This window comes from Trifolium pratense, linkage group LG2 (assembly GCF_020283565.1).
Source record: "Trifolium pratense cultivar HEN17-A07 linkage group LG2, ARS_RC_1.1, whole genome shotgun sequence".
Taxonomy (NCBI): domain Eukaryota; kingdom Viridiplantae; phylum Streptophyta; class Magnoliopsida; order Fabales; family Fabaceae; genus Trifolium; species Trifolium pratense.
Window position 1 is genome coordinate 50,482,775 of NC_060060.1, and position 25,408 is coordinate 50,508,182.

A 25,408-nucleotide genomic window follows, 5' to 3' on the forward strand; every position below is an offset into this window, starting at 1 on the left:
TCTTGATGTCAAATGAGACAGGATTCGCCGGCTGAAAGCCTTGATTTACCAACGCGTCATTGTCTCTTCTCCCATAATCACCGAGCGTACGCCTTTGTGGTTGAGGAACCGGTGGAACCTGCTCTTCTTCCATTGTGGCTGAAATCTGTCCTTGACAGTCCGGTGTACCACCTAGCAAAGCTGTTCCTCTTGAAGCTTGAGCTTCCCTTGTTGCCTTCCGAATTGCGCGAGCTGTCTTTTCAATTTCTGGATCGAATTGCAGCGCAATGGGACCTGTTCTCCGCATGCACAAGGAACACACAAGTAGAACGCTCCGGGAGAAAAAATATCAAACAGAAAAATAAAGAAAACACAGAAAATATGAACACTATCGCCTTGTCGAATCAATCACAATCCCCGGCAACGGCGCCAAAAACTTGATGGATAATTTTCGCAAGTGAACGAATTATCACGTAGTAATAAAAATGTCGATCCACAGGGATTGTGTGATTAAACTAGTCGAATAGTGCTCATAAACATTATGCAAGAAATACACATAAATTGGGGGTATGTTGAGTGATGAATTGTTAGAAAACGTGCTTTGATATAATGGAAAAGCGAGGTAGAATCATCGGAATCGCCTAGTCTATAGCTAAACCACATGCAATCTACTATATCATAGGAATCTACTCAAGTGTTCACAACTAGATCGACAAATTAGTGAATCGCAATCTCTTGTCAAAATCCACTCTATTCGTTGTCGATACTCCCCCGATCTCTCGGGTGGAAGCTACCTACAACGAATGATATTAACGCGCGTCAATCGTTCGCTACACTCTATGTCTCAATCTCTCGACCGGAAACACTCGAGCGCTCAATGCAATTCAGTTCAGAAATTAAATCAATACTCTCGCACGTGACTTAACTCGAAATCATTACAACACTAATGAAGGATTATAAAGCATTAGGCATCGAATTGCATTAAATCAACACTATGAACAGAGTAGATCCTTACACATATAGCAGATTACAACTGATCCATCTACATCCTAGACTATCCTAGATCCTACCTCCAAAGAAGCTTAGCTCCTCATCTCCCTTCGTTCGCGTCCTAGCTCCAATGTCATGGCTTGTGAATCCATGCTATCGATGTGCTTGGAGCTCTCCTCTGGAGTCTTGAATCCCAATCTTGAAGTTTCCAAACCCAGAATGTAGATCAAATTTGCAGAATTTTCCAACCCGAAAACAGAATTATGCAGAAACCATATATACTGAACGCAACCACGCCGCGCGCCAGATCTATCACGCCGCGCGTGGTTGCAGATCCATCAACTACGCCGCGCGTGATAACGGTATCACGCGGCGCGTGATCAAGTCAGAGAGCAATCTTCTTTTTGAACAAGGCTTCACGCCGCGCGTGGTCAGGTATCACGCCGCGCGTGATCAGAGTGAAAATCTTGGCTCCCTGTGAGCTCCATCACGCGGCGCGTGATGGGCTACGCCCCCAGCGTAGTGAAAAACATCCATTTCCTGCAATTTTTCCTGTTTTCTTGCAAAACAAGTAATCAAGCTTATGGTTAGATTTCTCTTATATTTATTGCTAAAAACCTACTAAAATGCATCCAATGTTGCTAAAATAGGCCTGGATTAGAGAGTGTGACGATTCGTCATCAGTTATAGACATAAACAATAAATGTGTGTATGAACATAAAGTTTAAGTTTTTATCTTTTTTTTCTTCAACTATTCGAAGATGATTTGAAGTATGAAAGATGATTCTACAATTTTGGGCATATACATGAACAATACAAGTTTGTATGAAAGGAAGTTTAAGTTTTTATGGTTTTATATGAGATTTTGGGTGAGTATTATTAACAATCTATGTCTCCATGAACTTCAACTTTTAGTTTTGATGGTTTTTCTTTGGACTTATTAGAAATTAAAACTTGGATCAACTACAATGGAGGTTGAAAAAAAGGTGAACATATTTAAAAATTTTGTTGTTTGGTTGTAAATTATTAACGCGCACGTTGTTGAAAATAAACATTGTTTGTTCTTAATTTTGTAATGTTGTGTTCGATTTGTTTAGAATTTTGTAATGTTGTGTTCGTTTGTTCGATTTGGAAGCTCTGTGTTTCAATAATCAAACCCTAACAAGCTTCCACCATTAATTACAGATCCAACAACAACAAACGCCGTTTTGAATTCGAATTCGCCGGAAATGGACCACGCAGAATTGAACGGCGGTGAATTAGGTTCTGTAATCGATCTCCATTTCTACCGAGTTTCCAGATCAGAATGTCTTCTCCATGCAGGTTGAGTGGTATTATTGTTATTTCTAATGCATCTCTTTATCTCTTGAATTAAACAACCGATGGAATTGAATTCTTACAGAAAACGCTGCAAAATCTTCTTGTTGATTTTTGTTTGTTTCATTAATTTTTAGAAAAATAACAGGTGGCATACTATGGGTCATTCGATTGATCAAAAGGACAGAATTTGTCCAAAGTTACATGACTTTCCCGGGTCAAAGTCATGTAATCCTTGTCCGTTTACCAAACAAACAATTTTGTCCCTTTGTTACTCGTCTCTCTCCCACGTGAAATTACTTCTACTTTGTAGAGAGAACACTGAAAATTTCTCAAAATGTATTTCTCACTTATTACTCTATGCCTTCATCACTATTTTTATTTTTCAGTATTTCTTTAAGTTCTTTAGGTTCTCTCTTTAAGTTATTGAGGATGAATAAGTGATGAATAAGTTCTTTAAGTTCTTTAGGTTCTCTCTTTAAGTTCTTTAGGTTTCAGTTTGTGAGATTTTTAATTTGAATCTGTAACTGTGTGTGAAATTGATGTGTAAAGGTGTAATGGATTGTTCAATTATTATGAATCATTGTTGGATTGTTGGATTTTGTATTTTAGTGTATGAAATTATTGATGTGTTTATGTTGAAAATAAACATTGTTTATGTTTACCTATGATTTTGTATACGGGAGTACGGGATCGCCGCCGTCTGCTATATATGATGAGTGTGTGGCTCCGCTTGTTGATGCGCTGTTTCATGGATACAATGCAACTGTTCTTACTTATGGCCAGGTATAGTTTTAAATTATGATATAGTTTTCACTTGTGTTGACTATGATTATTGTGAAAATTTTATTTTAGATGTTTTGTTTTGTAATGTTGGAGAAGCTTCCATTGGACTGTGAAGCTCTCACATGTCATAATTATACTCTAATAATATTTTTGTCGCGTTATATAGCAAGGCTCGTAAACAAAACTTAAGTTGTGCACCATAAACACACTCTATTTAATTATATAGTATGATTTGGTATCATGTCTCTATTCTCTAATAATATTTCACATTAACGTTTATCGTATTGGTTTTTATCCTCCTAAGCTCAGTTTAAAAATTAATTTATAACATGATAATGACTACGTGGTTCTTATGCTTTGTCTAGTCGTTCACATGCAATATTCACCATCACAATGGAGCAAAAGAATGGTGACGATGTCTTATGTGCGAAGCTACACCTAGTAGATCTTGCTGGTTCTGAACGAGCAAAAAGAACAGGTGCCGATGGAATGCGTTTGAAAGAAGGTATGCCGATTGTTTGTTATGCCCTACATGCATCTAATTTGTAATAGAACTATTAGAGGAATTGTTCTATAGTTGATCACACTTGTTACAATATACATTGATGAACATAGAATGTTTTATGTTGTTTTTTCAAAGTTGTTTGATGATAATTTGGTTTTTCATGGTTTAGGAATTCATATCAACAAGGGATTACTGACTCTTGGAAATGTAATAAGTGCATTGGGAGATGAAAGAAAGCGAAAAGAAGGAGAATGTAATAAGTGCATTTAGAGAGGTATTATGTTCTTTTATTTTACGCATGCATGTAAAAAGATCAAAAGAAAAAGAAGAATTTGTCAAAAAATAAAAATAAAAGAATAGATAAAAATAATGAGAAATAAAAAAAATTAACTTTAAATAATATCAAATTTCTATAATTTTTTTCGTAGGTCCCGAAATTCCAACTTTCCTATACATAGACACACACATATAAAATTGTATTCGAATATTTAAAAACAAATCTATTATTTGATAGATAATAGATACATAATACATAAATATAATAAGGGTTTGAATTTATAATTTTTTTTTCCTATTTCTATTATATAATACTATATATCATAAAATATGATTAGGCCTAATCATATGTTAATTAGTGTCGGCCTAATCATATGTTAATTAGTGTCGGCCTAATCATATGTTAAATTAAGAATACTAAAAGTAGAATAACAATCTTGGAACTTATGCGGTCAAAATGTTTAAAATATAAACAATGTTGTTTTCAATGCAAAATTTACCTTTTCATTAAGTCTATATCACCTTATATACATTCTCAAATTGTGAGACTCAATATTTCAAATTTCCAACTTCCTTTGGGAATTAATAACACAAATTATTGGATTGAAGAATCTTCTGGCTCTTCAATACATATCCAATAATATAATAATTATTTTTCGCATCATAAAAGATCCGGGATAACTCAACCGGTCTTGCCAAAGATAAATTTAATATGACTTGTAAACTTCTGGTTTACCATAATTTGTGCTTCAATTGCACTAATAAATTAAATTTTAAAGTTCTTCAAGAACTTTATGATGTACAAATAATTATTTGTGCAATCCTTCAGGGATGTGTAGACTATTGAATTCTTTTAGAATTAATAGAGAATAAAAAAAAAAACAAAAGCTTATCATCAACCATTGAGTTCTTCAAGAACTAGATAATAAATCATTATCAATTTACAATCCTTCAAGGATGTAGGAATATTGAATTCATTTGGAATTCGTTGAAGAGAACAAGAATAAATTTTATTAGTTCTTCAAAAACTATACAATAAATAAAATCATATCTATGTGCAATCCATCGGGGATGCATGATTATTGAAATTCTTTCGGAATTCATAATATGGTGACACTTCATAAGTTCTTCAGGAACTAGATTAGTAAATTCTTTCGGAATTCACGAGGGAAAAAATTGAGTTTTCTAAGTTCTTGAGGAACTAGATTAGTGAATTCTGCCGGAATTCATAGATTAAATTTATAAGTTTTTGAATTCTTCTAGAATTCATAATAAAATTGAGATTTTGTAAACTAAGAGTATTGAATTCTCCGAGAATTCATAGATTATATTTCTAAGTTCTTCAGGAACTAAAATTATTGAATTCTTCATAAATTCATGGATTAAATTTGAAGTTCTTCAGGAACTAATTTTGTTGAATTCTTCTGGAATTCATAGATTAATTTTCTTAATTCTTCAAGAACTATATAATAACAATATCTTTTGTGATCCTTCAAGGGTGCATAAATATATTCTTCTAGAATATATATAAGGAATAAATAAATTACAAAAATAAAAACGTAATTTAAAAGATCGCAAGTAAATAGATCCTTGTTATGATTAAGGGATCTTTCTCATTGATTACTAATGATCACCACACATACTTTATATAGGCAATGTGCCATATACAAGCATTGGGCTTAAAGTACAAACACTTGATATTGGGCTTGCATAATTCTAGGCCCAATATACAATATCCAACATATCCTCCCCTAATTGTATAACCCTACAATTACAAAACAAACAGCAAACTATACAAAAACTAGAAGAGATTGCTAGGCCAAGCTAAGGCAAACACACTAGCAAGCCAAAACAAGAAAACTGCGCGCGCGCCTAGGCCAACAGGCAGGCCTGCAAGCTGGTTAGGCCAGTCAAGCACACAGCTAACTGCTGCAGGCTACACAGACAACCTGACCAATCCACAAGCATACTTCACACTATCATTTCACTGCATTCTTCATCCCTAAACCAGCCTTCAATTTGTAGAATGCATCAATCTTTAATGGTTTTGTCATTATATCTGCAAGCTGCTCCTGAGATGGACAGTGCTTGAGCTCAATTGTGCCTTCCTTTGCAAGATTCCTCAAGAAGTGAAATCTAACATCAATATGTTTGCATCTACCATGCATAATTGGATTCTTGGACAACTTAATGGATGAACTATTATCACAGTAGACAACAGTTACCTCTCTTTGTTCAACCTTCAAATGACTCATGACATTTCTTAACCATAATCCTTGGCAAGCACATAGTGAAGCTGCAACATACTCAGCTTCAGTGGTGGACAAAGTTACAATGGGCTGCTTCTTTGAAGACCAAGAGACTGCACCAGTTCCAATCATGAACACATATCCAGAAGTACTCTTCCTATCATCTAAATCTCCAGCATAATCAGAGTCAGACCATCCAACCAATTTGGCTTCATCTGAGTTATGACTGTACATTATTCCATCAGCAAGAGTACCCTTCAAATACCTCATTATTCTTTTAACAGCTGTGACATGAAGCTCAGTAGGTCTATCCATAAATCTAGCAACCAAGCACACAGAGAAAGCTAAGTCAGGCCTGGTAGCTAGCAGATACATCAAGCTGCCCACCATCTGCTTGTATTCTCTAGCATCTGCAGCACTTTCATTTTCATTTTTGACAAGTTTGGATCCAGGCACTATAGGACTGCAAACCTCATTACAATGTTCCATGCCAAACCTCTTCAATATCTCAACTGCATATTTGTGCTGATTTATGAATATTCCTTCCTTAGATTGAATAACTTCCACTCCAAGAAAGTACTTCATCTTTCCTAAGTCAGTCATTGCAAACCTCTTTTTCATAGATTCTTTGAATGCTTGTATCATGTGCAAGTCATTTCCAGTGCATATCAAATCATCAACATATAAGCTAACAATAAGAATCTTACTAGTTCTATCATATTTCACAAATAAAGTATGTTCATGAGGACATTTTTCAAACTTCTCATCATTGAAGTACCCTTCAATTTTGTTGTACCATGCTCTTGGAGCCTGTTTCAAACCATAGAGGGCCTTCTTCAATTTATACACACTATTCTTATTTCCCATCTGATATCCAAGAGGTTGCTCAACATAGATGTCTTCAGCTAAATCACCATGTAAAAAAGCACTTTTTACATCCAATTGAAACACATTTCAGCTCTCTTTTGCAGCAAGAGCAAGAATTGTTCTTATAGTATCCCATCTAGCTACAGGAGCAAAAACCTCATTGTAATCTATTCCATGTTTCTGAGTATATCCCTTAGCAACCAGTCTAGCTTTATGCTTCTCAATTTCACCCTTTTCATTGTACTTAGTCTTGAAAATCCATTTGACTCCAATTGCATTGGATCCTGCAGGTAGGGTTGTCAATTCCCAAGTGTTATTACTTTTAATGGACTCCATCTCCTGATCCATTGCAGTTCTCCACACATCTTGTTTCTCAGCTTCTGCATATGTCTTTGGATCTTCAGCTTGTGTATAAGTAGCCAAGTTGTGCAGATCATCATTATCTAACTCACTACCAGATACATAGTCATTGTGACTAACTGGTGGTCTTCTATTTCTTGGACCCAATGAAGTTGAGGCTTGCACATCAAGATCATCATCTTCAGAGTCATTTGGAGTTTGAATAGGGTTTGAAGGGAGACTTGCATCTGAATCACTTCCACCATCTTCTACATTGTTGTCTAAATCATTGACTGATTCACTATTCTCTTCTTCAGGCTCATCAACAAAATCACTATGTCTCTTGTCTTCTAATTTGTTCCAATCCCACCCTTTCTTTTCTTCAAAAATTACATCTCTGCTGACTAGAATTTTCTTTTTCTCTGGATCATACAGTTTGTAGGCTTTGGATTCATCACTTATTCCAAGATGTATGCATTTAACACTCTTGTTATCCAACTTAATCCTCTGACTGTCTGGTACATGAACAAATGCCAAGCACCCAAAAACCCTAAAGTGCTGCACATTAGGCTTCTTCCCACTCCAAGCTTCCTGAGGAGTCATGTTTTTAACAGATAGGGTAGGGCTTCTATTCATGACATAAGTAGCCCATTTCACAGCTTCAGGCCAAAAAACTTTAGGTACTTTCTTACCAGCTAGCATGCTTCTAACCATATTCATCAATGTTCTATTTTTTCTTTCAGAAACTCCATTTTGCTGTGGAGTGTAAGCAGCAGTTAATTGTCTTTTGATGCCTTGATTGCTACAAAAATCATTGAAAGCAGTGGAGACATATTCACCACCTCTATCAGTTCTCAGACATTGGATAGCACAACCTGATTCTTTTTCAACTAGCACTTTAAATGTTTTGAAAGTATCTAATGCACTAGACTTTTCTTTCAAAAAATAAATCCAAGTCTTCCTTGAGAAATCATCTGTGAAAGTAATGAAGTACCTGTTGCCTCCATTGCTTGTAGGGTTTATGGGACCACATATGTCAGAGTGTACCAGCTCCAACCTCTCATTTGCCCTCCACACAGCTTGCTTAGGAATGACTTCTCTGTGTTGCTTGCCAGTCAAGCAATCTTCACACTTGTACTCAATTTCTTTCAATACTGGTAATCCATCTACCATATTCTTTTTAGCTAGCACATTTAGGCCTTTAACACTCAAATGTGCATATCTATCATGCCATAACTGTGACCAATCCTCTTTTGAAACTGTTAAGCATTTGGGTGAGATAACTGTAGCAGTCAAAGTGTACATCCTGTTACCTGACATCTGTGAGGTGAACAGCAGACCCTTGTCATCATGAAAGATCTTGCAGGTATCATTCTTGAAGATGATTGTGACATTCTTCTGTTGAATTTGACCAATGCTTAGAAGGTTGGTCTTTAGGCCTGGAATATAGTATACTTCAGTTATAACATGTACCCTACCATTGATTCTTAGCTTGATATTTCCCTTGCCTACAACATTCATCTTTGAATCATCTCCAAGTTTCACAGTGTCTCTATAATTTTCATCAAATTCATAGAGCCAATTCTTGTTGCCAACCATATGGTTGCTGCAACCTGAATCAAGATACCATCTTTCAGTCTCAAATTCCTCACAATCTTTGCCTGTCATAAGAAGAAACTCTTCTTCATAGTCTGCTTCAGCATATTTTGCTTCCTCCCAAGTAGGACATTCATTCTTGTAGTGGCCTAACTGATGACACTTGTAACATTCAACAGTTTCTTTGCTTATTCTTCCTCTGCCACGTCCTCTTGATGAACCATTCCTTCCTCTCCCTCTCCCTGCACCAGAGACTGTGAGAGCTTGTTCATCATGGTTCACCACTTTCTTGCTCTTCATCTTTTGCTCATGCACTATCAGGCTGGATTGAAGTGCATCTAGAGACATTGTAGTCACATCATTGGACTCTTCTATTGAACAAGTGACATAGTTGAACTTCTCTGGCATAGACCTCAAGATTTTATCAACAATGGTTGCTTGCTCCATTCTTTCACCTTGAGAAGTCATCTTGTTTGCAATTGCCATGATTCTTGCAAAATACTCAGTCACAGTTTCACTTTCACCCATCTCAATTACCTCAAATTCTCTGCGAGAAACTTGAAGCTGAGCTCTCTTCACCTTTGTTGATCCCTTATACTTCAATCTCATTGACTCCCAAATATCCTTTGCAGTATCTTTGGCAAGAATTGTTTCTAAAATGGCACGATCAATAGATTGAAACAGGTAATTCTTTACCTTCATATCAGTAATCTTGCTTGCAGCTGCAGCTTTGACTTGCTCTTCTGTTGCATTTGCAGGCGCAATTGTAACTCCATTCTCTATCAATGACCAATACTCCTTTGATCTCAGCAGGTTTTCCATCAACATTGCCCAGTGATCGTAAAATCCATCAAACCTAGGGATTGAAGGTTTCAGAAATTCTGAATTCTCTGTCATGCTTGATGCGCAAGAAAGATAAAGAACTGATGAATTTGCAAAAAAGATGCAGATTGAGGCTGCAAGAACGGTAAAAAACTGAAGAAGAAAGAAGTTTGTTGAAGAAGAAACACTTTGAAAACGGTTGTAACAAACTTTTTGATGGTGGTTTTGCAAAACCACCACTAGGTCCTTGGATCTTTGGTGATGATACCACTTGTTATGATTAAGGGATCTTTCTCATTGATTACTAATGATCACCACACATACTTTATATAGGCAATGTGCCATATACAAGCATTGGGCTTAAAGTACAAACACTTGATATTGGGCTTGCATAATTCTAGGCCCAATATACAATATCCAACAATCGTGAACATTGTCTTGCATTCACACAAGCAAGAAAAATGGGTTAGGTTCATATTGGATACCGGCCATATATTAAACCTTAGGCAACCAAATATCGATTTGCAGTGTAGTTCATAAAATTTTATCAGAAGAGGCTAAACCACATCAGAAAATAATTATAGTAAAATTGATTATATACTACATCAAAAGCCATAAAACATAATTGTATCACATGATGAACCAAAAAAAACTTGTGCATATTATGCAGAGAAGCCGAAAATATTACCACAATGAATAAATAAGTCTTTGTTATACGATAGGTATTATCTCATATGACAATAAAGCATGAAAACTAATCGTTGCTCGATGATATAATATAAATAGTGGCTATGATGCAACAAAACTGAAATGCAAAGATGTTTCGGTTTACATACCTTGGCAATAATAATTCAGTTTACAAAAATATAAGGCATAATTAAAAGGAAATGCTTTTCAGTTTTCACGGCACTTGTTTTAATCGAAATCAAGCTATTAAATGTTTACACCATGTATTTCAAAATTGCATCTCAACTTTTTAATTTATTTTAACAAAGTTCTTCTGAACTTGTAGATAAATAGAGAATGAATCTTCAGGATTTATAGAAAACTTTAGTATTTCAAAGGCTAAAATCATGGTAAAAGATAAATATTAACAATTAAGCCACAAATATAACCGATAAGTAGTGAGTGAGTGACTCAAAATAATTTAATATATCTTTCAAAATTCAATAGAATCCCAAAAAAAAAATAAAAAAATCTTAACTAAATGCATAAGTGATATCAATCCAATATATTTAAAATGAATATTTTTCATAAGACATGATTGATATAAAATAAAATTAGATCTATTATTTTACTACAAATTTGATATATCACACGTATAATCAATTAACGAATCGTATAAGGAATGAAATCTTTTTTTTTTTTTTTTAACAATATAAGGAATGAAATCATAAATATAAGAATAAATCTTAATCATGGCCATAAAAAATAAATATGATCAAACTATATTTGCCAAGTATTTGTTATATCCAATCCAATAAATAATAACAAACCACAACAAAATTAAATTGACCGTAATATTAGGTTGTTTATTTGTATAATACCACAATATTAGGTTATTTGGTTTGATTAGATAACAAACTTACATGATTCAAATAGGGATTTGCCTTAAAGAAAATCACAACAACAATTAAACTTTTCGTTAATTCTACTGTTCAGAATTAAAAATAAGAGTTCTAAATTATAGCCAAAAAATGTTTATGTTCTTTTGGATGATCGAAGTGTCGATGTTTCACCATACAGGTGTCGGTCACGAAACTCAAACAATATCAAACATCCAAGATACATATTATAAATAAATAAATAATTGATCAACATTTTATATAATATTAATGATCAAAGTGTTATGCTTCACCATACAAATGTCGGATATCACGAAGCGTAAACAACATTGAATCAATTAAATACATAAAGGAATGATGCTTATTTATTTATTTAATTTTAATTTTAATTATTATTATTATTTGATTTTTATAAGTATATGAGGTTCGAATGATTCATAATTATATAATAATCAAAAATAAAAACTACTTGTGATTTCATAAAAATAGAATAACAATTGCGTACCTCAGTTGGTAAGCTCGTGCTGATAACGTGTTATAAACTAATGTAAATATGGGCAATTATATAGATTGAGAAGAGAGAAAAGAGAGAAAGAATAGTGTATGTTATTCACCACTAGGATTAGGGTTACAATATAGTGATACATAGTATCTATATATAGGTAAACATAATGGACCAATTACATGGGCCAGGACATCCACTAATAATATTCATAACAATACTCATATATTAACATGGAAACTTATTTTTTATGTTGTCTATTTTTTTTTACAATTTTACGGGTTATACTCATATTTAATATTTAATACGGTGACCTAATTATTTTGATGATTTTTGTGAGACCTATATTTTCACTAACATATTAATAAGGTTGCCTATTTTCTAATAATTTTTACGAGACTATATTTATACTCATATATTGAATACACAGACATAAGTTTTTGGTTATTTTTACAAGACGATGTTTTTACTAATATATTAATAAGGTAGCCTATTTTTTCATGAGTTCTCTATTATCTATATTTATATATTTTTTTTGAACAAAATTCATATTATACTACTCCCTCCGGTCCTTTTTATAAGGAACACTTTGAAAAAATCACACAGACCAATGAAGCACATTTAACATAGTTATTTTCATTTAATACTCTTATAAATTTAAATTTATTCCATGTATACCCTTATTTAATTATTCTTTATTCAACTAACTTACTTATTTTTAAATTATCTCTCATAATAAATAAGGGTATAAGTGAAATTAAACATTTAAAACATTTGAAAATTGGTCAAAGTTTCTTATAAAAAGGACCAAATTTTTTACCCTAACTGTTCCTTATAAAAAGGACCGGAGGGAGTAATACGGATATCTGAGGTTTTTTTGTGATGGTTTTACCATTGTTCTTTTTCTATTTTTTTTACCAAATATTATATCCTTTCTTATTTATTTTTTTATCTTTTGAATTACAGTACTTTCCAGTAAATTATTATTTCATGTTAGCAAGTGAGGAGCGGCAACGCCGCGACTCCCGTGCGGACGCCCGCACGGGTGTCCAGCTAGTATAAATTTAAATAAGAATATGAAATAAAAAGTGGTGGGGTAGAGAAAGTGGTGAGGTAGATTGTTGAATGAAAAAACTATTGGAGAGGGTAAAAGTTGAAGGAGTGTTGAATGAGTAGGTTGAAAAATGTGGTATTAGAGTTATTTTACCATTGTAAATGGTCTTATATGTATTCAGGATTCACTGAACTTGGAGTTGGAGGCAATGTTTTAAGAACCGGACCGGAGGTCGAACCGTTATGACAACTGGTTCAAGGGTCAACCGGTCGGATCGGTTCAACCGTTATTGAACCGTTTATATTGAACCGTTCATATAATTTTTTCACGTGTTTGAGTCTATGGTTGGAAAGGAAAGATTTTTGATTTTTTAACCTTTCAATTTCAATCCATCGTTTTTTTTAATTAAAAAATCAGTTTTTTTTTTTTTTTTAAGTGAGAGAAAAACCGGCCGGTTTTTCCGGTTCACCGGTTCACCGGTTCACACCGGTTCACACCGGTTCATACCGGTTCACACCGGTTTTTGACCGGTTCCACTGACTAGCGGTTCTTGCTAGTCGTCTGGACCGCCGAGGGCACCGGTTCGCGGTCGGACCGGCCGGTCCGGTTTTTAAAACATTGGTTGGAGGCACCCCAAAAGAAATAGCAGAAAACGAGGAACAGTAGTACATATAATAATGGTATTGTAACGCGTGTTTGACCTTTTGGCTCCGTTTTCACTTTTGGTTTTGAGCACTGTGATATGTAATGACAGAAAGTAATAAAAAAGAAAACAAAATGAATGACTTTTTGGTTTCATTTTAGGATTGGAGGGAAAATCATAGGAACAGGGTTCAGGAATGACACAAAAGTCTCCATTCTCGAAGACAAAACAACCCACAATTAAACTCAACTCAAGCTGCCATTGCTGCTATTCTTGGGATTGGATGCTATGAAGATTCAAAACTGCCACACAAGTGTTTTGTTGCTCACTTTTGCTACTTTCAACATTGTATTAGGTAAGTCATGTCAATCACCATTTCTCAACTTATTAGGTTATTTATGCATTCAGCTGAAAATACTCTTACTAGTACTAATGTCATTCTCAGCTTTATATTGATATGTTTTTTCATTTGTAAAGATTTTATTGCTGGTTAATTTTTTTTCTTTTCTTTACAATTACAATCTATGAAATGAATCACATACACATTAGAAAATAATTAATTGACTGTAATTACATGTGTTGATGTCAGACTCGAACACGTCTTTCATAAGAAGTGTTTGTGCTATAGAGATTAGAGTAACTAGTTCTAAATCATTTTGTAGTTAATATAAGTTTTTTCAAAGTCTAGGCATGTATTCTTGTTATCGTTTCCTTCATATAATCATATGCTGCCTAATTGTTTTAACCGTTTTTTTAAACGACCAAAGTTAGTACTAGTATTGTTAGTTCTGCTGAGGGTGAAAATCAAACCTGGCCTCTTTGTCACTCCACTTCCTTCCTGAGTCTAGTCATGTACTCTTCATAGTTAGAATCAAGAATTTTAAGTCAAATCCAAAAGTTTGCTTCTCCTACATAAGTTTTTTTGTTTTTGTTTTTGATATTACATGTTTTTCTAGTTGATATTGGACCACATTCTTGATAATGTACTATGATGTAGGTGCATTTGTGGGGGTAAACATTGGCACTGATGTCACTGATCTACCATCAGCTTCAAATATTGTTGCTACACTAAAATCTCATCAAATTACTCATGTGCGTCTCTACGACGCCAATGCTCACATGCTACAAGCCCTTTCAAACACCAGCATTGAAGTACTCGTTGGTGTCACTGACAAAGAGATACTAAGAATCGGAGAATCTCCATCAGTTGCAGCATCATGGATTAGCAAAAATGTAGCAGCTTACATGCCTCACACAAATATCACAACAATAGCAGTCGGTAGTGAAGTTATTACCTCAATCCCAAATATTGCTCCTGTTCTTGTTCCTGCCATGAATCATCTTCACAGTGCTTTGGTTGCTTCAAACCTTCATTTTCGCGTCAAAGTTTCAACTCCTCAGTCCATGGATTTAATTCCTAAGTCTTTTCCTCCTTCTACAGCCACCTTTAACTCATCATGGAACTCAACAATTCACCAAATCCTTCAGTTTTTGAAGAACACAAACTCTTCTTACATGTTAAATGCTTACCCTTATTATGGTTATACTAAAGGAGACGGCATTTTCCCTATCGAATATGCTCTACTTCGTTCCCTTCCTGCAGTGAAGAAAATTGTTGATCCGAACACGCTGTTTCATTATGATAGTATGTTTGATGCTATGGTTGATGCTACTTATTATTCTATAAAAGCTTTAAATTTCAATGATATACCAATTGTTGTCACAGAAACTGGTTGGCCGCGTTTAGGTGGATCGCACGAACCGGATGCTAATTTAGAAAATGCCGAGACTTACAATAATAATTTGATTAGGAGAGTACTTAATGATTCAGGCCCCCCTAGTCAACCTAAGGTAGCAATTAATACTTACATATATGAATTGTTTGATGAAGACAAGAGAATAGGACCTATATCTGAAAAGCATTGGGGACTTTTTTATACTACTAATGGAAGTAATCTTTACCCTTTGAGTTTTAGTGGTTCTAATCAGATATTTGGAAATTCTTCGGCGTCTTTTTGTGTGGCTAAAGATGGTGCGGACGCTGATAAGATGGAAGCTGGTTTGGATTGGGCTTGCGGACAAGGCCGGGCAAACTGTGGTTCTATTCAAGCAGGAAAACCTTGCTATTTCCCTAATGATGTGAAAAGCCATGCTTCTTATGCTTATAACGATTATTATCAAAAAATGCGTAGTGTTGGAGGAACGTGTGACTTCGATGATACGGCTATAATAACTACCCAGGATCCAAGTAAGTTAATGTTGTTAGAATTAGTTGCAGTTGGTTACAAGTTAGTTTACTATTAATTGCAAGTTAGTTAAAATTTGATAGCTTGTTTAGGATCATTATATAAAGTTTATCATTGAAATGTTTAATATAAATGTGTCATAGTATATTTCAAGGTACTAATAAACAAGTTCAGTATTTTGTGTTTTTATCACTAAAATGTTTGTTTTTGAATAATGACATGGTTGAATTAAGCAACTAATAATGAGTACTTTGTTATACAGGTTATGGATCATGTATATATGCAGGAAGGTGAGAATGTGACTCTATCTTACATTCATTTTATGAGATAGAATTTACAAGTAAATTTTAGGCTAAATTGTTCTTTTGGTACCGTAACTTTCACAAACTTGTGATTTTGGTCCATAAATTTTCATAATAGCATTTTTTGCCCCTTAACTTTAGCATATTTTGCAAAAGGCTGGTCCCTCACTAATTTTGGCCAAGTCAATGCCTACATGTACAATGACTCACACATGCCACATCAGCAAGGTAACACACATGTAGGCAGTGACTCACATGACAAGCTAACGTGACTTGGTCAAAACCAGTGGAAGGTCAGCCTTTTGCAAAAGGGCTAAGGGGGACAAATATGTTATTATGAAAGTTAGAGAGCCAAAATCACAAGTTTGTGAAAGATAGGGGTCAAAAGTCCAATTTAGTATAAATTTTATATTGTTATAAAACTAATATTGGCATTGAATATTTTGATATCAGTTCTAACATGAGCATTGGTGGTGATGGGAGCTTTTCTTCTATGGCACTTGGACCTGTAGGACCTGTTGGTGCTGGATTAAAGCTGCAAGTGTTGAGTCTTCACTATGTATTCTCTTGTACTAGTTTACTTTTGCCTCTGATGTTGTTATGACCAGAGAGTTTATTTCCTTTTAGCTTGTAATTCAATGGTTATTGTGTTCCATCTTTTATTGTATGGTGTAAGAAGATAACAAACGGGGTATAGCAATTTTTATTTTTGCTACTTATTTTGAGGTAATGGGGAATTTATTGTGCAATTTTTTATTTTGCTACGTATTGTGCAATATTTTATCAAACTGCATCCTCAATATTTTAATAAACGGGGTATAACAATATAAAAAATAATATGCGCCGACAATCAATTACAACCATGTTTTCCGCCATTACACTCCAACTTAACACTCCACCTTCTTGATATGACATGAAAGATTAAATCATTCTAATTAATTATCCGTGTAAAATTAAACTACACTAACGGCGCATATTTATTAAACTCGTATAACAATATGTTTGCACTTGTTCTCTAGTTTCAAGAGTGGTTCAAGAGACATATAAGACCATCTCCAATGGTGGTACTTATATTTTTAAGTACTAATACCTAATAGGTACTCCCATTGGAGCAAAAACAAAATTGTACCTAATAGGTACTAGATCTACAATAAGACATAATACCTAAATAATTTTTGCGGGACCCATTTAAAATGATGTTGAGTTATTGGATAGATGTGCTACTAGTGGGACCAATTTAGAACTTTTGAAGAAGTTTTGGGTTGGAGGGATTGAGTACTTATTATGTACCATTATTAAAAAAATTATAAATGAATTATGTGTACATGTGAAACCCACTTAAGTACTCAAAAATGAGTAACTCCATTGTGGATGCTCTAATGGACTTCATATATATGGATGACGTTGGTCGAATGAAATTGATTTTGTCTTTGCAATTTTATTTTTTTTAAAATTTTGAGTTAGTTGTAATTTTTTATTTATTTCAAACGCAATTATTTTACTTATTGTGACCGCTAAGTTTGCTAAGCTCTTTCTAATCAAAAAGGTCGGGTCAACATTAGTCTTGTATCAGTCTCGATTGATTGGTCAACTTTCTTTTGCATGAATGTATCAAACATAAATCATCTTACATTAGATCCCGTGAGTTTAACTTAATTGGTACGGACATCACATTTTATATGTAGGGGTCGGTATTCGAACCTCAAACACTCCATTTATTCATCTTAAGGATGAAATTACTAGTCACTAACTACCCGACAAAAAAAATTGAAAATAAATCATCTACTTTTAATTTTTTTTTAACTAAAATCAATTTATTCAAAATTAATTTTTAAAGGGGAAAAACAAAACACAATTAATTGCATTGAAGCTCAATCAATAATTTATTTCATCTATATATCAACAAATTTTTCGAACTTTTTTTTCTTCTTATATTTGCCCTCTGATTTTCAAGAAAATGGAGTCGAAAGCGCCTAACCACTTGTGTCAACTTGAATTATTCTCAAATCTATATTCATCTATCTTTTATTTTATAAGCTAATGCAAATTAACTTTCTATTTCTAAATTAAACTAATTACTTTGACATGATTCTTGTGGCGACGAACTTATTATAAGTATTATTACTTGGCGACAAAATTTATGCACTTGCCAAAGGGTCAATCGTGGCACCGTGACTGGAAATTGTGTTCAACAAGACAATTAGTGTAATTTATGAATTTTTATCAAAAATCACAAGAAAAATAAAATAAAATTAGAAATCCAAAAAGATATATATTTTTTTTAATTATTTTTTATTATACTGATGAGGGCAAATAGCCCTAAAAAGATCTTTTTTTTCCATTGAGTGGGAATCCAACCCATGACCTATAACATACTGCCCAAATTTCTCACCACTAGACCAAACCTAGTGGCTTGATCTTATGGTACTTTTTTTTACGGTAAAATTTTGTTATTATTAGTGCCAGAAGATTTTGTTTTATTTTATTGTGACTTTATTTTTATTGTTAAGATTTTATTTAGGTTTTATTTTTATTTTATTCCTTCATCCATTATTACAAGAAAAAGAAAAGTATATTTACAAATTTTATTTTTTTTATTACCATTATATTATTACAAAGTTTCTACCGTCATTAGCGATGATTAATCTCCATTGTAGAATATGTGGGAGACAGAAATCGAACTCTGACCACAAGCTTAAGAGATCGTACCAATTCATTGTTCGTAATTTATTTTATTTTATCCTGTTTAGATTTTATTACTACTACCATTAGTAGTAATTTTCTAATAAAGTTCTGTATTATTAAGTAGATGTAGTATGTACCAAAAAAATAAAAGGGTCTTGTTAACATGTGTCCTTAGGGCACATGTTAAGATATGCAAAAATAGAAATTTAACATTTAATGATACAAGAAATTTAATGCTTCAAAAATCAAAATACACAAATTAGCATTTAATAATTTCTATTTTTGCTTCCTTAACATGTGCCTTAAGGGCACAAGTTAACATTCTCCAAAATAAAATTAGATGTAGTGATTATTGTGAAGAGAGAGAGAGAGAGACAGAGAGAGAAGGTAATTACTAATTAGGGTATAATAAGAGTGGAAAGAAGGGGGTGGATCGGGCAGTGACCCGACTGGACTGGTAAACAAACCTTGCACGTCTCTCTCTTTCTCTCCCACCGGTGGGAGAGACACAGACACACAGATACAGAAACCGCCTTTCATCCACCGCCCACTCCTCCTCACACAGGTACTTATCACTCACTTTATTCATCAATTGTCGATCTGATTCTGATGCTATCAATATCAACTTCAAATCTCTACATTATTCACTCACCGCTTATCGCTTTGCTTTATTAGTTATTTATTAACAAATTAAGTTAGGGAAACACACGCTTCAATATATTTCAATTCATATTTGTTTCTTTCTATCTTAAACAGATTGCCAATTTACATATCATCAGCAAAACTTATTTGTCTTTGCTTCCACATTTCCAAACCAAAGCATTTGCATTACATTATTTAGTTTGATAGGTTAAGAGTCGATGAAATATGTCTTACATGTGTTTATAAGTGGGCGAAAGTCCTCACCTTTCGACCTGGTAGTTGTTTTGTAAGGATGAGTTAGACCCGATATAAAACCCTAATATGCTATGCTATCTATTTAATGTAAGAGAAACTTAATATCTGATTTCCTTGCTGTTGTATACTGGCATAGTTCATTCATTTGTTTTCGATTATTAGGAACAATGGCGAAGAAAGTAAAAAAGAAGAGTCGAAGTTTTGTTAAGGAGAAGGAGGTTGCTGCTACTGTTACTGAATTGGACAACCCAACTATTGAGTCTGTTGATGAAGGGGTTTCAGTTGCAAAAGAGACAAATCCTTGCCCTCATCTTGCTAAAGGTGTTAATTTAGAACAATTGTCTCGTAAGATTGAGTCTTCTAGGTCCACAAGTTGTGAAGATTGTAGGGAAGGGGCGGCTGATAGGAGGGGCAGTAAAGGAAAAGGTAAACATGGAAAGAAGAAAGGCGGTGCATCATCAGAATCCAAATCTGATTCGAAGTCTATATGGGTTTGTTTGGAATGTGCACACTATACCTGTGGAGGTGTGGGGCTACCAACAACCCCTAATTTTCATGCTGTTGGGCATGCAAGGAAAACACGACACCCATTAACTGTTAATATTGACAAACCTCAACTTTGTTGGTGTTTTCGTTGCGATATGCTTATTCAAGTTGATAAAATTGAAAAAACTGATGAAACAAGTCATCCTATATCTGATGTTGTGAAATTGCTCAAAGGACGATCTTCGGCAAAATCGTTAGTGGATACTGAAGATGTTTTCATTGGGGGTGGCAGTGTTACTGCAGAAATTAAGTCAGGATCTCTGTCTGTAAGTGGTTCATACGGACAGCGTGGTTACGTAGTTCGAGGCATGGTTAATCTTGGGAATACTTGTTTCTTTAATTCAATCATGCAAAATCTGCTTGCTATGAATAAATTGCGGGACAATTTTCTGAAGACCGATGCTCCTGTCGGGCCACTGATTAGTTCGTTGAAGAAGCTGTTCACTGAAACAAACCCAGAATCAGGATTGAAAAATAGTATAAATCCGAGATCCTTTTTTGGCAATGTATGTTCTAAGTCTCCCCAATTTCGAGGATATCAGCAACATGACAGTCATGAATTGCTCCGTTGTTTACTGGATGGGTTGAGTACTGAAGAGCTGGCTGGAAGGAAGCAGAATGGTTCTCTTGAGACAGACGGAACCTCTTCCAATACTTTGGTCGATGCTTTATTTGGGGGTCAGATATCTAGTACTGTATGTTGCAACGAATGTAAGCATTCCTCAACAGTGTATGAGCCTTTTTTAGATCTTTCCCTCCCCGTTCCAACTAAGAAACCTCCGCCTCGGAAGGCTCCACAAGTGTCCAGAACCAAAAAGACAAAACTTCCACCCAAAAAAGGAGGAAAGACTCAGACTCGAGTCAAAGTTAACAGGGATGCTGACCCCTTACCCGTTCAAAATGTACCAGGCCAATCATTCAGCCATGAATCATCCTGCCCTGACCAGTCTGTCATATCAGTTTCTGGAGAAAGGGCTGCTTCTTCTGGTGATTCTACGGTATTAGATTCTGAAGAAATAAGCAGCGTGGCCAATAAAGAGGATATCTCTCCACCTAATTTGGTTACTGTTGAAGAGTCTCAACAAATGCAAGTGGTTGACAGTGTTGCAAATAAAATATCAGAATCATCGGATGATTTTGCTTGGTTGGATTATGTGGGAGCTGAAACCATGATAGACGAAGATGCTTCCGTATCCCAGAAGGAAGATGCACCGGAGGTACAAAATTCTGATCCCTTACCCGTTCAAAATGTACCAGGCCAATCATTCAGCCATGAATCATCCTGCCCTGACCAGTCTGTCATATCAGCTTCTGGAGAAAGGGCTGCTTCTTCTGGTGATTCTACGGTATTAGATTCTGAAGAAATAAGCAGCGTGGCCAATAAAGAGGATATCTCTCCACCTAATTTGGTTACTGTTGAAGAGTCTCAACAAATGCAAGTGGTTGACAGTGTTGCAAATAAAATATCAGATTCATCAGATGTGGGAGCTGAAACCATGATAGACGAAGATGCTTCTGTATCCCAGAAGGAAGATGCACCGGAGGTACAAAATTCTGAGATCAAGGATGAACGTTTGACTGTTTTCACTGAACAAGCTAGTTGTGAAACCAGCGGTCCTGATTCTTTCCTTCGGGAGGATCAAAACCTAAGACCTGATTTTTCTTCAGCAAATGGGTTGGAAGATGAGGTTCCTTTACAAGTTCAAAATTCAGAAGTGCTTTTACTTCCATACAAACAAGTTCAAAATTCAGAAGTGCTGTTACTTCCATACAAAGAAGAAAGTTCCTCGGCCGGGGTTATCATTGAAAGAGATAACGAGGCCTCCTCGTCTGTTTTGGGTGGTGGTCCAGAAGAATCGGAGTTTGATGGCTTTGGTGGCTTATTTAATGAGCCTGAAATTTTTGCTGGGCCTGCTCCCAGGCCTTCTTCATCTGGTGATGTGGATGCTGGCATTATCATAAGAAACAACAGTGAATCTGATCCAGATGAAGTAGATGATACAGATTCTCCGGTTTCTGTGGAGAGTTGCTTGGCTCATTTTATAAAACCTGAGCTTCTTTCAGATGACAATGCTTGGCATTGTGAGAACTGTTCAAAAATCCTCCGACGTCAAAAGAAGAAAGCAAAACAGCAGGCAAGAACTCTATCTGATGGAAATGCGAGTGGTAGTCATGATGAATCACAGAATACATCTAACTCGTGTTCTTTTGAAGTCAGTAGTACAGGAAATGGAGATATTAAAAATGACAAGAGTATAGAAAGTTCAGTTTCACATGTTCAACATGGCACAGAGCTTGAAAACAGTCAAACAGATGAGCTGCAGAATGATGAATTACAGTCTTCATGTTCACAACAAGCTTGCAATGAAGAAAGCCGCAATAATTCAGCTTCTTCTTGTATTACTGGAAATGTCCAACAAGATGCTCCAATGTTAGATAATGATGACAATGACTCGGAAGAATGCAGCGATAAAGAGACCGACTTAGAAAGCATGAGAGTGAATAGGGATGCAACTAAGAGGGTCCTCATTTATAAAGCTCCGCCTGTCTTGACCATTCATCTGAAGAGATTCAGCCAAGATGCTCGTGGCCGCTTAAGTAAATTAAACGGTCATGTCAACTTCAGAGAAACAATGGATTTTAGACCATATATGGATCCCAGGTACATTGTTAATTGCTAGATCCTGTTTGAAGTTTCATATATCCACCCAATTATATTCTCTAATTTGCTTTTGTTTTTTCTCAAGTGTTATTAAAAACTATCATTTTAGTTTAATCATAGGGAAATATTTTGGAAATAATTGAAAATCACTGCGTACAATTTAGATTTCTGAATTCAATTTTTACCCTTTTACTTTGTACATTTGTTTTGGTCAACTGGCATTTGATTCACTTACTATTCTGTTCAAAAAGGTGTATAAATGAAGAGAAGTATGAATACCAGTTGGTTGGTGTAGTGGAGCATTCGGGAACCATGCGAGGTGGTCACTATGTTGCCTATGTGAGAGGGGGCCAGAGGAACAGAGAGAAGGTTGCTAATAAAGAAAACGAGAGTTCCACATGGTATCATGCGAGTGATGCATATGTGCGTGAAGTTTCCCTTGATGAAGTTCTTCGCTGCGAGGCATACATTTTGTTTTACGAAAGAAAATGAGTAAACCATCTACTTTCTAGGCATTTATACTTGAGGTAGAGATAAAGGTTTACCAAATTTAGAAGAGTGAGAGATATACATCATTGCAGGTGAGTGTAAAAGCAATTGCTACATATTGTATACCATTTTTCCTACATGTAATGAGGTATTGAATGTACAATGCGGATACAATCAAATTTCATTTTTTCATCTTTACATTATTTTGGTGCCAACTTTAAGTCCAGTTCAGGTATTGTTCGTTTAAATTTGTGGGACATGATTGTCCATTTTTGCATTCATTCAATTTTTTTTGGTTATAAAAGTTGTTGTGAACTTTTAAAATGGCAATGTTTGTGTTATGGATTTCTTTTTTCATTATGTTTCTAAAAGTATTATGAGCTCCGTCCTAAAATATAAGCAAAAATGAGTCAAACAAATTTGATGTGTTTGGTTCAAAATTTGGACTAAATACATTCACTTTTATTGACCAATTTTTACTTATATTTTGGGACGGAGGGAGTATTTCTTCTTTTGTTGACCTAATTTGTGTACAGTGAGTGTTTTAGTGTTTTATATATATATATGCATTCAGATTCAATCAAATTTTTTTATTGGTTGAGTAACACTTCTCAAAGATGAATTAAAAAGAGTGTAAGAGATGACATAATATTTGGCACCGGAGTTGGACAAAAAGAGAAAGATTTCCATAAAAAATAAATAGGTGATTTTCATTTTGAATTAACTTTTTGAGTAAATTATAAATTACACTACACTCCCCCTCTTATGTTAAAAAGCTTGAAAGAAGCTTGAATTTCATTCCCCTCCTCTTAATATTAAAACCTACATTTCATTCTTTTAATAAAACTTCATTTTAATATAATCAAATTTCTAATACAAATATTTTTGTTATCATCTTTTACGCACATAAAATAATAAAAATTCTGAAACTATACAAAATAAAATAAAATATAAATCTCGGATAAATTACTAAACTCAATTAAACAATTATTATGTATTAAATTTATATTATAAAATAATAAAAATTTCAAAGAAAGAAAAATTAATTTCTTCAATGATAACTTAAATTTTTTTGACATAAAAAATAGTGGTTTAAAGTTAATTGTTATCACAAAAATATTTATTTATGTTAAAATTGATTAAAGTGTATATTTTAAGGAGTGGAGTGTAATTTAAGCTTCTTTTAAGGGATGGGAGCGTAATTTATTCTATTTTTTTTTTATGCTAATGAAGGGATTCAAAGGGATCACCTGTTATAGTGCTTGAATAATAATATATAAATGGAAAGAATAAAGTACAAAAAAGAGGGGGGACAAAAAACCAAAATCCTACAAAAAAATAAAGCGAAAATGATATGCAAAAATAAAAAGAACCACTTAAAAGCAAAAGGGACATCACTGAGGTGAACTGTTGGAAGCACATACCTTGAACCCTTTGCTAGCATCAATAAGTTGTTTCTTAAACTTGTTCTTCTTTTTTCTTGGTGACACAAACTGAGATTATTGATTAGTGTTTTCAACTAAATAAACAATCTATTCCTTTTGAGCCATGTTAGCCCAAAAAATACTCTAGAAATCCATAGTTTGTTGGACCACAGTAGGAGCAAGCCCCAAAACTTGCATGTCACGATTCTTAGCAATTTTTACTTGATCCGAGGAAGAAAAGTTATTTGCTTCATATCTCAACAATGAGAATGTGATCAACAACCTAAACATCTTTTGCAATTGTTACTAATGAGGGTAACGAGACCATAATGTCTTTAGGAACCTAAGCTATTTCATTTTTCTCACCCTGATTTGAAGCTTCAGGGAGACTAGAAGTTTGTTTTCTCCAATTCTTATTCAAAAATTTTTATTGTCAATGCCTCTTGAGTTTTAGGTTTATCTTGTTTATTGGATGAAACGTTTTACCCATGATTCCACTTGTTACAAAGAGATTATGATGGCCAATTGTCTAACAATTATTACAAAAAAATCAGGTAGTTTTGTTGGGAATAATGCCTAAATATCTTTTTTGGAAGATTTTATATTTAAATATAGTTTAGATTTATATTTGAAATAATATAATATTAGGGTTTATGATTTATATTTC

The 25,408-nt window shown here is 34.3% G+C and overlaps 3 protein-coding genes across 5 annotated transcripts; all 3 read left to right on the top strand.

Annotated features, from left to right (window-relative positions):
- The first annotated feature begins 2,813 nt into the window (after positions 1 to 2,813).
- On the top strand, positions 2,814 to 3,847 carry LOC123904890 (kinesin-like protein KIN-4C). The gene is made up of 3 exons (XM_045954496.1): positions 2,814 to 3,072; positions 3,438 to 3,577; positions 3,747 to 3,847. Exons 1-3 carry the CDS (start codon positions 2,954 to 2,956, stop codon positions 3,845 to 3,847), a joined length of 360 nt encoding a protein of 119 aa, XP_045810452.1. The 5' UTR covers positions 2,814 to 2,953.
- Positions 3,848 to 13,468: 9,621 nt separating this feature from the next.
- Positions 13,469 to 16,802, top strand: LOC123911255 (glucan endo-1,3-beta-glucosidase 4-like). Of its 2 annotated transcripts, XM_045962633.1 has the most exons (5): positions 13,469 to 13,527; positions 13,652 to 13,845; positions 14,488 to 15,738; positions 15,999 to 16,026; positions 16,492 to 16,802. In XM_045962633.1, exons 2-5 carry the CDS (start codon positions 13,779 to 13,781, stop codon positions 16,640 to 16,642), a joined length of 1,497 nt encoding a protein of 498 aa, XP_045818589.1. In that variant the 5' UTR covers positions 13,469 to 13,527; positions 13,652 to 13,778; the 3' UTR covers positions 16,643 to 16,802. The 2 variants fall into 2 exon arrangements, with proteins under 2 accessions (XP_045818589.1, XP_045818588.1); XM_045962632.1 differs by lacking the exon at positions 13,469 to 13,527 and having other exon boundaries at positions 13,564 to 13,845.
- A 2,253-nt stretch (positions 16,803 to 19,055) lies between these two features.
- Positions 19,056 to 23,520, top strand: LOC123907785 (ubiquitin carboxyl-terminal hydrolase 2). 2 transcript variants are annotated; one of them, XM_045958167.1, is made up of 4 exons: positions 19,109 to 19,288; positions 19,783 to 21,066; positions 21,415 to 22,828; positions 23,080 to 23,520. In XM_045958167.1, exons 2-4 carry the CDS (start codon positions 19,788 to 19,790, stop codon positions 23,318 to 23,320), a joined length of 2,934 nt encoding a protein of 977 aa, XP_045814123.1. In that variant the 5' UTR covers positions 19,109 to 19,288; positions 19,783 to 19,787; the 3' UTR covers positions 23,321 to 23,520. The 2 variants fall into 2 exon arrangements, with proteins under 2 accessions (XP_045814122.1, XP_045814123.1); XM_045958166.1 differs by having other exon boundaries at positions 19,056 to 19,288; positions 19,783 to 22,828.
- The last annotated feature ends 1,888 nt before the right edge of the window (positions 23,521 to 25,408 follow it).